A 12,266-nucleotide genomic window follows, 5' to 3' on the forward strand; every position below is an offset into this window, starting at 1 on the left:
GTGAAACCTATAAAAAAGTAAATACAGACCTCTCAGTTGGATCGGATGTGACCTGTCAGTGACCATACTATTTGTGTTCCGCAGTCCGGGGAGAGGATGGGACCCTGTTCTGAGAGGTTCCAGCTGCAGCCTCACCACCCGTCGCATGACGGACACCAGCGGCAATTGGCAACCTGCAGATCTCATAACTAGTTCACACTAGAAGATCAAATCCTCATTATTACAGAGCTGCGGCTGGCAGGAGATTAGTTATAAAGCAATTATATTTTAGTCATGTCTCAATGGCTCCACGGGCTCATCAGGCGTTCATTTTCAGCCTGTCAGTCACAGCAAAGCTCACATTTATTGTGTGACAAACAATACAGAGAAGAGCCGGAGATAGAAAATGAAATGATTATTTTGTCCATGGGTGGTGGTCAGCTTTGACATAGGGGGCCTCATGTGCGGACCCTGAAGTCACCAAAGGACCACATATAATATTAGTGAAATAATACCGCAGAAACGCGATTTTCTACAGACCCTTCAACATTACTTGTGCCACATTAGATATTTTACCTAAGCAAGGTCCATTATAATAGGTTAAGGGGAAAAAAAAGAAAAAAAAAAAAAAAAAAGTGAAACGAGATCGAGATAGAATAAAAAAAATAAATAAATAAAAAAAAAAAAAAGAAGAAAAGATAGAGAAAAAAAAAAAAAAAAAGAAAACCTTTAAACTACTAGAACACATTATAAAGGAGGTCTTCCTTCGCTGGCTTGAGTAAACACCTAGATAAGAAAAACACAGGTTGGTTTCTGCAGGGGTCCCAACTTAAGCCACAGATTGGGCACCAGAGGTGAAAAAGGAAACTTAGACCATACATAGATATGAAACTGCTGGATGGATGTTTCTGAAAGAAGAACAGTCTTGTCCTTAACAATCAGACTCTCCTTCGAGCTGTCCTGAAGAAAAAAAAAAAAAAAAAAAAAAAAAGGGGGGGGGGGGGTTCTGTTGATTTGTAGAGACCACAGACATAGATTTATAAGGGAATTTGGGTAGAGGAACTACCCCCCCCCCCCCATATGCTCATTGGATCAACACAAAATATGTTAGAGGGAATCATAAGTATTTTCATTGGAGTACATATTCCAGGTCATTAGATGTGTATAAAAGTCATTTTGATGAAAATTTAATGTACCATATTTATACATTTGCTGTTCCCTATTTTCCTCAGGGTATTTCATATGGCTGCATGTGATTGCACTGCTCCATTGCTAAATGACTGTAATAGGACAGATATAGTCCCAGGCTAAGCGGACTAACATGCAGGGAGGAACATAAAAGCCAGCCTTTCTTGAGGCCCATGGGGTCTGCCAATGCCAATGCCAATCCCCTACTGAAGTCGCTGGTTGTCGGTCCGATATCCTGACCACCTTGGGTCAATATGGTTGGAGTCACAGACCTGGAACAAGTCTGCATATCTGACACTGTGTATGCTCCAGGTAAGGGACATCATAAAGGACTGAATCAGGTGAATAAACATGACAGCGAGGAAACTAGCAAAATGAGCAGCAACATGGCAGCCTTTAGGTCTCTTTCAGTAAAAGGGTTTTTTTTTGTATTGGGGAAAACTTAAAAAAAGGCAGCAACAGAAAAATAGATTGAAAAGCATGGGTGAGTGATTGCATCTCACAAAATATTTTCACCACTTACTCCATTGTGGTGGTCAGCTCCTCTGTCACATGGGCCGTCTGTAGGATCCCTTCACGTTTCTAGCACAAGGCACATGACAAAAGAAATAACGAATGTCAAAATACATTAAAAAAATAAATAAATCTAGACAGAGGTTTAAAAATACAAAACTAAACAAAAAAAAAAACCTTCAACCTTAGACTAAAAGCGAGGTGTAAAGTAGAAACTTTTTTCCCCCCCCCATTTTGGATAGAGCAAAGGAGTGATCTAACCCCGGTCAGATTTGTTTTCATTATCCGTGTTTCCGCGTGGAGATTTCCCTTCACTTCCTTTCCCATAGCCAAACAGGAAGTGGGAGGAAATCCCTGCAAATTAAGGGAGATTTCTTGGGGATCCCCATGTCACCTGAACTAGTGTGCCCAATCGAAGATTTCTCCTCTCAAACAGAACATTACTTTTCTGGGGACAACCCAAATTTGGGACTTTCACTTTTTAATGAGAAAGGTAAACAGGATAAATAGAGAGGGTGAATCTCCTTACCGGGGGAAACAGACAGCAATAAAAAAACTGATAGGTGTTCTAATCCCTCTCCACTCTATCCAAAACTACAAAATAAAGTTAGTTATACATCAATGCTTTTGGTGCATTCATTCCAGCTGTGTATTTCAAAGGCAGCAAAAGAACTGAAGTGCTTCAAGTTTGTATTATCAGCTTAGCATACCTGCTCCCCACTCCCAACAGTGACTGCTAAGAGGAAGAATGGGGTGAGCTGAGCTGCTGAGTCACTAATATGAGGAGGGGGAGCAGGGAGAGCTGAACTCCTAAGATACTGCTAGGAGGAAGAACCTGGATGAGCTGAGCTGCTGAGTCACTAATCTGAGGGGAGGTGGGAGCAGGGAGAGCTGAACTTTTGACATACAGCTAGGAGGAAGAACCGGGTGAGCTGAGCTGCTGAGTCACTAATATGAGGGGAGGGGCAGCAGGGAGAGCTGAACTCCTGAGATACTGCTAGGGGGAAGAACCGGGTGAGCTAAGCTGCTGAGTCACTGATAAGGGGAAGAGCAGGGTGAGCGGAGATGCCGATTCACTGCTTGGAGGTAATTCATATGCCATTAAATCACTGTTGGGGAGAGAAGCATGGTCAGCTGAGCAGCCAAGGAGATGGGAGATTAAGGAGAGCTAAGCCAGGGGAGGGGAAACCTGAGCTGCTGAGTCACTTCTGTGGGAAGCGGGTGCAGGGGGAGCCGATTACTTGTTTCAAGAGGGGCACAGAGAAAGCTGAGCGGCAGAACCACAGGTGATATGGGGGGTAATGGGGGGGGGGGGTGGGTTGACTGCTGAGTAACTGCTGGGAGGGGAAGCTGAGCTGTTGAGATAAGCAGTTTGGTGCATCTGCTGTGAACTTTAGGGATGAGTTGCTGCTGAGCGCTTCATACTGCTTGTTACAAAACAAGTACATAAATGTTTAAAGCCTAGCCATTTATTTATTTATTTCAGGTTCTTATATAGCGCTGTCAATTTACGCAGCGCTTTACATATACATTGCACATTCACATCAGTCCCTGCCCTCAAGGAGCGTACAACCTAAGGTCCCCAACTCACATTCATACATACATAGTAGCCATAGTCTCAGTTTAAAATACAAGGATAGGATATTATAAAATATACTTGTTTTAAAACAGCAGGGACTAAGTGTGATGAGTCACAAACACAGAGGGTGAGGCGGTCACTTATAGGCCTGAGCACCACTGTGAGAACCTGCAGGAGTGTGGAAGGGGCAATGTGGTGCTCCCCTATTTATAACAGAAGCACACTTATTACCACTTTGTGCTCATAATATACTGTATGTCCAAGTGGTGAAGGACAGCTAAACGCTTACTAAAAAAGGTCCAGGCAGGGGATTTTAAAATTGAGCTCTGCTGCCATCTTGTGGTGATCTACCAAATTTTCAGAGACAGCCCAACAAATTCAGAAAAGACTAATTTCTCAGGGCTTTATTAATCGGTGTACTTCTTCCATGTCAGGGACTCCAGAATTATCAAAGCCAGGAGGGTGAGCATTTTAGCCAAGCAAGCTTTTCTTTAACTGCCCACTACAGACACCTGCATCTTCACTTTCTCAATGTCAACAAGTAAACTATATACATTTCAATGGACACATTAAAGCCCAACTGAAATATCAGTTTAAATTGAATAAATACATTGCAGGTACATAAAAAAAAAAAAAAGAAGAAGGTGTTGAAAATCTTAGGAAGCCTTATGGGCCATACACACTATAAGATTTTCTGAAGACTTTTTCCTTCAGACTTACCAAAACCATATAATATGAGGTGAAACCTAAACACTTTCAATTTGTATGCAATCTGGTAGGCCCTTGCACTACATAGAAAAGGTAAATCTGAAGGAAAAAGTTTTCAGAAAATCTTAGTGTGTATGGCCCTTTAGGATCGCCTGGACCTGTTGCAGTAAGCATTCAGCTAACAGGTTACAATCTGGCCATGCCATCTCTGCACAATCAACTTTAGATTTACCAAAACTATATAATATGAAAACCTACCTAATCTAACCAATCAACTTGTATCCAATCAGGTAGGCCCCTGTAATACATCATTTTTAGTAGATATAAAGGAGCACAGCTGGATTGTAAGCACAGCTGGGGAGCTTTACAATTTGTTTTCCTTATAAAGCAACCACAGCCTGAGCACAATTGCTTATTCCCTGCCAGCATGCTACAGGGAAGAACTTTTTCCGTGTGGAAGCAGGGATCCCTGCTGAGTAAAGCCCCGTACACACACGCAGATCGTCGTCATACAAACGTCGGCCGACGAAAGATCTGCCGATTGTATGCGTGTTAGTATGGTGCCTCCGACAGATGTCTGCACACAATCTGCGGACAAGAGTCTTTCTTGCAAACATGAAAATTTTTGTCTGCAGACACCAGAACGGACGATTGTTCGCCTGTCAGTACAGAAATCAGCCGACAGACCGCAGATTTGCAAGACTGGGCATGCTCAGAAAATAAAAAACACAGGGAAAGTTAACCATTACATGACATCACTTCTGCAGTCAGCTGAAGTCTGCGGACAAAATTCTTGTGCTGTCCTTGTGCTGTCTTTGCACTTTTCAACAGACACCGACATCCCGGGGAGAAAAGACGAACATTTGTATGACGACGATCTGCGTGTGTGTACGGGGCTTTAGACCATTACCTATGTAATCAGCAAAGCTCATGATTTCCTTCTCATTGGAGAGTTCTACCTCTGGCAAAGCAGGGTAAAATGTCAGACCTCTGCAAAGAGCCCACTAAACAATCAGCATAAAATTGCATGGTTCCCTAGACTAGCTTATAAATAAGAAAGCTTTGTAACAGATCTAAATTCAGCTTCAATATGAGATATTTATGGGTCTAGCGAGTCTAGTGTCTGAGGGCTGAAGGAAAGTGGCTGCTGGCCAGCGGGTGTTGTATGGTAGAGATATACAAAACATGCTCTGCTAGGATTTTAAACGTTCTCAATTGTATTTATGCAAATGCATTATTTTACTTCTAAATGTATTGCGGTGAGAACTAGGTTCCTTCTTTGTTTTCCTTGAGCCTTATAGTTTGACATGCACATGAGTGGCTGGGTATGACAATCTGCCTGGTATCTGGTTCTGAGACTAAAGTGGAATATGCTGGGAGTCCTTTTCAGTGAGGAACAAGCTCCATTGAGAGGTGTTGATGCTGGCTGCATTTACCTGGCTTTCCATGGTCCGTGTATTTAGACCTTTGTGGTAAGAGAGTACCCAAGAGGGATCAGTGAAGGTCTCATGTGGAGAGTGCATATTGTTCCATCATTTCACAAGTGATTTGGACTGTTTTGGATTTTTTTCCCACAAGCTTGCACAAAGTTGAATTGGAATAATATTTTATTATATAAATATAATAATGCAATATTAATGTATAGGAGTGTTTTTTTTAATCATATGGAGTATCATGCTTTGAATATTAATTTATTTTAATATTAGCAGAACATATATATTCACATACGCAAATTTAATGAGGTACACTATGTTACCAAAAGTATTGGGATGCCTGCTTTTACAAGCACATGACCTTTAATGGCATCCTAGTCTTATTCCATACGGTTCAATATTTAGTTGGCCCACCCTTTGCAGCTATAACAGCTTCAACTCTGCTGGGAAAGCTGTCTACAAGGTTTAGGAGTGTGTCTATGGGAATGTTTGACCATTCTTCTAGACGCGCATTTGTCGGGCACTGGCTTCATCACAAATGTGTTCTATCAGGTTGAGGTCAGAACTCTGTGCAGGTCAGTCAAGTTCCTCCAACCCAAACTCGCTCATCCATGTCTTTATGAACCTTGCTTGTGCACTGGTGTGCAGTCATGTTGGAACAGAAGGGGCCATCCCCAAACCGTTCCCACAAAGTTGGGAGCATGAAAATGTCTTGGTATGTTGACGCCTTAAGAGTTCCCTTCACTGGAAATAAAGGGCCAAGCCCAACCCCTGAAAAACAACCCCACACCATAATCTCCCCTCCACCAAATGATTTGTACCAGTGCACAAAGAAAGGTCCATAAAAATACGGATAAGCAAGTTTGGAGTGGAGGAACTTGACTGGCCTGCACAGAGTCCTGACCTCAACCCAATAGAACACCTTTGGGATGTTGGAGAGAAGGCCTGGCTCGCAGTCCCTGCTCTAGTTCACCAGTGCCTGACCTCACAAAATGCACTCCTGGAAGAATGGTCAAACATTCCCATAGACACACTCCTAAACCTTGGGGACAGCCTTTCCAGAAGAGCTGAAGCTGTTAGAGCTGCAAAATGTGAGCCAACTCAATATTGAACCCTACGGACTAAGACTGGGATGGCATTAAAGTTCATATACGTGTAAAGGCAGACATCACAAAATATTTGTTAATACAGTCTATATTCCTGGTTTAAGAATATGAGTAAACATAGAAATAAATGAGCATGCTATACAGCTATTACTTCCTTTATGTCTGATATAGAGAAGAAACTAACCATACTGTAGAGGATTCTGGGTACCATCAGGCACAGTGGCTGTAAATAGAATACCAAAATCTCTATAATATATATCAAACATCCACATTACCTTTACCACCACCACTTGTACACACACGTGCTCAGGAAGTCGAATTGGAGCTCGAAAGTGCATGGCCAGGGCCACCAAAAGGTGCAAAATGGCAACCAAATTCTTCCCATGAATAGCTGCAAAAAAGGTACAGGAATACATCAAAACTTTATTCTAAAACAAAGAAAAATATCACTATTTTACACGTGAACTTATATCCTTCATTTTATTGGTTTCTTTTTAGATATCCATATGCAAAAAAATATATACACTGCCAAATTTTAAGTCTTGTATAAAAAATATTTTGTTAAATAAATGATATACAGAATCTTACAAAAGTGAGTACACTCCCTAAGGGATAATGTCCAAATTAGCCATTTTTCCTCCCCAATGTCATGTGACTCGTTATGGGCCATACACACTATAAGATTTTCTGAAGACTTTTTCCTTTAGACTTACCAAAACCATATAATATGAGGTCAAACCTAAACACTTTCAATTTGTATGCAATCTGGCAGGCCCTTGCACTACATAGAAAAGGTAAATCTGAAGGAAATCTAACCACAAAAGTTGGATAGTGAGTATCCAGCTTTAGTGTTACAAGGTCTCAGGTGTGAATGGGGAGCAGGTGTGTTAAATTGTGTTATCGCTCTCACTCTCTCATACTGGTCACTGGAAGTTCAACATGGCACCTCATGGCAAAGAACTCTTGAGGTTTTGAAAAAAAAAAAAAGAAAAAAGAATTGTTGCTCTATATAAAGATGACCTAGACTATAAGAAGATTGCCAAGACCCTGAAACAGAGCTGAAGCACGGTGGCCAAGACCATACAGCGATTTAACAGGACATAATCCACTCAGAACAGGCCTCGCCATGGTTGACCAAATAAGTTGAGTGCATGTGCTCAGCGTCATATCCAGAGGTTGTCTTTGGAAAATAGACATACGAGTGCTGCCAGCATTGCTGCAGAGGTTGAAGGGGTGGGGGGGGGGGGGGGTCAGCCTGCCAGTACTCAGACAAGCCCGCAAAACAGTTTGCTGAAGACAGGCAGACTAAGGACATGGATTACTGGAACCATGTCCTGTGGTCTGATGAGACCAAGATAAACATTTTTGGTTCAGATGGTGTCAAGCGTGTGTGGCGGCAACCAGGTGAAGAGTACAAAGACAAGTGTGTCTTGCCTACAGTCAAGCATGATGGGAGTGTAATGGTCTGGGGCTGTGTGAGTGCTGTCGACACTGGGGAGCTACAGTTCATTGATGGAACCATGATTGCCAACATGTACTGTGACATACTGAAGCAGAGCATGATCCCCTCCCTTAGGAAACTGGGCAACAGGGCAGTATTACAACATAACGACCCCAAATACACCTCCAAGACGGCCAATGCCTTGCTAAAGAAGCTGAGGGTAAAGGTGATGGATCGGCCAAGCATGTCTCCAGACCTAAACCCTATTGAGCATCTGCTGGGCATCCTCAAACGTAAGGTGGAGGAGCGCAAGGTCTCCAACATCCACCAGCTCTGTGATTTAGTCATGGAGGAGTGGAAGAGGACTCCAGTGGCAACCTGTGAAGCTCTGGTGAACTCCATGCCCAAGAGGGTTAAGGCAGTGCGAGAAAATAATGGTGGCCACACAAAATATGGCTCAATTTGGACATTTTAACTTAGGGGTGTACTCACTTTTGTTGCCAGCCGTTTAGACATTAATGGCTGTGTGTTGAGTTACTTTGAGGGGACAGCAAATTTACACTGTTATACAAGCTGTACACTCACTACTTTACATTGTAGCAAAACGTAATTTCTTCAGTGTTGTCACATGAAAAATAATAAAATAGTCACAAAAATGTGAGGGGTGTACTTATTTTTGTGAGATACTGTGTGTGCATGACGGCAGCCAAAATCTGCCTCTGAGCCTCTTCTTATGTCACCAATGAATTTTATTTTAAAGACTTTTTGCGGTCTTTAGTGAAGTCAAACACCAACAAGGTACTCCTAGTAGCCAGACAGCATGCATCATGTTCCAAGCAGGAAGTGAGAGGCTTCCCATTACATTCCCAGAACAAAATGGAGTCAGCCAGTCATAGGAAGCGCTATATTAATTAATAAAAAATACAAGGCTTCCTATGACTAGCTGAGCAGCACTCAGCAGGATTTGATTTTGTTCCAGGAATGGGAATGGAAATCTCCTCCCTGCTGTGGAAGAGTACTGTCACAGTATGTCGTTGCTGCTCCTCCTATCCAGTTCACCTATGTTCTGCTGTCTCTGGGCCCCTATGTGCCCCCCTGACCCCCCCCCCCACCCCCCACTGTGCTGCCAGCTTCTTCCCTTCCCTCTCCTGCAGGGGATGTGTCACAATAGAGAACAAGGAAGGGGTGGATAAATATGAAATTTACCAGCTCATTCCTTTTATGAATGGACAGAGTCATAGTCAGTGACACTGTAAAAAAATTAAAAAAATGATGAAAAAATACAATTAAAATACCAAAAAATAAAAACAATAAAAACTACTTACACCAGTGGGTGAACTTCCAGGATCGCAAGGGTTACACTTGCAACCGGGCCCTGGCATTCCACCACCATGGGGAGGCCCCAAGATGGCAGGAAGGGTGCCCACTGCAGAACTTGTGAAAGGGTCCCACTGCGGGACTGTAATAAAGGGCCCCCCGCAATGAGAATAAAGGGCCCCAGGATCAGTGGGAAAAGCCCCCCGGCTTGAAGGGAAGGACCCCGACCAGGGGTCCAGGGGGGCCCTTCATGGTTTCTTGCATCAGGGCCCTGAAGGTTCTAGTTACGCCTCTGTATTTATACAGACACACATTTTTGTAAATATTTTATTATATCTTTTCATGTGACAACACTGAAGAAATGACACTTTGCTACAATGTAAAGTAGTGAGTGTACAGCTTGTATAACAGTGTAAATTTGCTGTCCCCTTAAAATAACTCAACACACAGCCATTAATGTCTGGCAACAAAACTGAGTACACTCCTAAGTGGAAATGTCCAAGTGTCAATATTTTGTGTGGCCACCATTATTTCCCAGCACTGCCGTAACCCTCTTGGGCATGGAGTTCACCAGAGCTTCACAGGTTGCCACTGGAGTCCTCTTCCACTCCTCCATGATGACATCACCGAGCTGGTGGATGTTCGAGACCTTACGCTCCTCCACCTTCCGTTTGAGGATGCCCCACAGATGCTCAATAGGGTTTAGGTCTGGAGACAGCAAATTTACACTGTTATACAAGCTGTACACTCACTACTTTACATTGTAGCAAAGCGTAATTTCTTCAGTGTTGTCACATGAAAAGATATAATAAAATATTTACAGAAATGTGAGGGGTGTACTCACTTTTGTGAGATACTGTATATTCATACACACACCTGATTCGGTGCACAGCTGCTGCCCCTTAGCAGTAAAATTGCTAAAGGCGGTCAGCAAGTGATTAAAGTGGTTGCAAAGGTAGAAGGATTTTCATCTTAAAAGGGTTTTAAAGTCAGAAGGTTTTTTATCTTCATGCATTGTCTGTCGGGACTGTCTCTCCTGATTGGCTGAGTTTGACAGCAGCGGGAGCCAATCAGAAGAGGGGGGTGGGGCCAAATGGCAACTCTGTGTCTAAATGGATACACGAAGCTGCAACTTGGCTTGAATGCCCCCATAGCAAGCTGCTTGCTGTGGGGGCACTCAAGAGGAGGGAGGGGCCAGGAGCTCCAGCCAGGGACCCAAGAAGAGGAGGATCTGCGCTGCCTTTGCAAAACCAACTGCACAGAGGTGGTAAGTATAACATATTTTTTTTTTGCTAATAAAATAAAGAAATTTTACAATCACTTCAATGCATTTTCTGCATTCCTGCTGCAGTCAATCAAATCCTATGGAGGAGGGAGCAGGGACGGGGCTAAGCCGCACTGTGTGTGTGTGTGTGTGTGTGTGTGTGTCAAAAGGTGGCACAGTCTGGCTCAGGATTGAGCCTGCACAAGTGCTATGGGAGCATTTGGAAAGGGGAAGGGAGAAGGAGCATTGATGGGGGAACCCAGAAGAGGAGACTCAGGGCGTTCAATACCATTGCACAGAGCAGTTAAAGTGTTACTAAACCCAGGACCCCACATTCACTATATCTGGTCTCTCACCGTATACAGAACATGGAAATGCAATGATTTTAGTAAATATAAACTGATAAATACCTTTTTTCATCAGCTGTATATAGCAATTAGAGCAATCTTGTGACTTGTATCAGTGAATGCTGATAGATTGTAGGAGGAGTTTTCATTTCTCCCATGATTCTCCTATCAGTCTTCAAGACCCTTAAGTCTCTGTCTGAACATGTCTGTACAGTGCTGATTGGCCCTGTGATGATCACATGTACCCTCCCCAAGACACAAAAAAAAGAAAACTCTCTAGCAATATACACCAAACTGAGAAGCCTGGCTCTTTAGACTGTAAATATTAGGTTATTTTTTTGGAGTCTGTGGGAGATGATCAGAGAAGACAGAATCAAACAGCCTTTTTACACAATACAGAGGATTAACCCCTTAGGATCCACACTAAGGGGTAGAACAAGCATGCTTTAATGCATATACAGTCTGATTTTACCATTGTGAGTTTATTAACACTTAATCATTCACCGAGCATCTTTATTGGTAACAGTGTTCAAAATGTCAATATGCTCCTGTCCACAGACCACATTAGCCGCCACCACACATTTGTGGGGAAGAGACCCTTGTCCTCTCACATTGGAATACGCTGCTTTCTCAATGCAGGTGTTTGGAAGCTGGCAGTGGGTTAGATGGGGGGGGGGGTAGGAGGAGGATGACAGGGGGTGGGGTGTTAGCAAAGTATCAGTGGGTTGCCAGGTGTGATGAAGAGGAGAGAGGGAGAGCAGAGAGGGAGAAAATATTTATTGTATTTATGAATTTAGAAATTGTGAAATAAATGTATTTTTAAAAGTTTAGAAATATCTGTGACCTCAATATGCACCTCTGCAGGCTGTAATTGGTGCTGTTGAGAAGTAAAAAAAAAAAAAAGAAGAACACTGCAAAAACATGTACAGTACAGTGGTGTTCTCTCCTTTATGGAATCACTGCCTCTTGAAATCCACTACAGCCTGTGTCCTCATGCTTTTATGGGAAGCGGATCATCCAAACAAAAAATCAACCCACTGTGTTCTTTTTTAGTTACTGGGCACGGAGGAGGAGGGAGGGACTGGGCTGTCATTTAGGATCTGTATACACGCCCACATGTGTGATGGTAATACCATGTGACCTGAATAGCTCAGCTAAAACCGGGAAATGTCCTCTCCCGCAATAGAAACCAAACTGAGCATGTGCAGCTGAACTACACTTACTGTGCATACAGGATCACACAGCCTTTTTACACAATGCAGAGGATTAATCACTTAAGTTACACAGTGAATATAACAAGCATGCTATTCTGCATCTATAGACAGATTTTACTGTTTAGTAAGTTTAGTAACACTTTAAGTGTAACAGGTTTCTTATTTATAAAAAAAAAA

At 42.8% G+C, this 12,266-nt stretch overlaps 1 protein-coding gene across 3 annotated transcripts in view; it reads right to left on the bottom strand.

Annotated features, from left to right (window-relative positions):
- The window catches only part of PARVB (parvin beta), a 93,358-nt gene that overhangs the window by 18,101 nt on the left and 62,991 nt on the right, over positions 1–12,266 (bottom strand). For all 3 annotated transcript variants that reach the window (XM_082256873.1, XM_082256875.1, XM_082256874.1), the window contains exons 6-7: positions 6,782–6,897; positions 1,691–1,749 (exon numbers count right to left, since the gene is read on the bottom strand). In XM_082256873.1, coding sequence (XP_082112999.1) covers positions 1,691–1,749; positions 6,782–6,897 — 175 coding nt within the window. The remainder of the gene's footprint in view (positions 1–1,690; positions 1,750–6,781; positions 6,898–12,266) is intronic.

The sequence above is a fragment of the Pelophylax lessonae genome (genome assembly GCF_965119305.1).
Source record: "Pelophylax lessonae genome assembly, chromosome: 4".
In the NCBI taxonomy this organism is placed as follows: domain Eukaryota; kingdom Metazoa; phylum Chordata; class Amphibia; order Anura; family Ranidae; genus Pelophylax; species Pelophylax lessonae.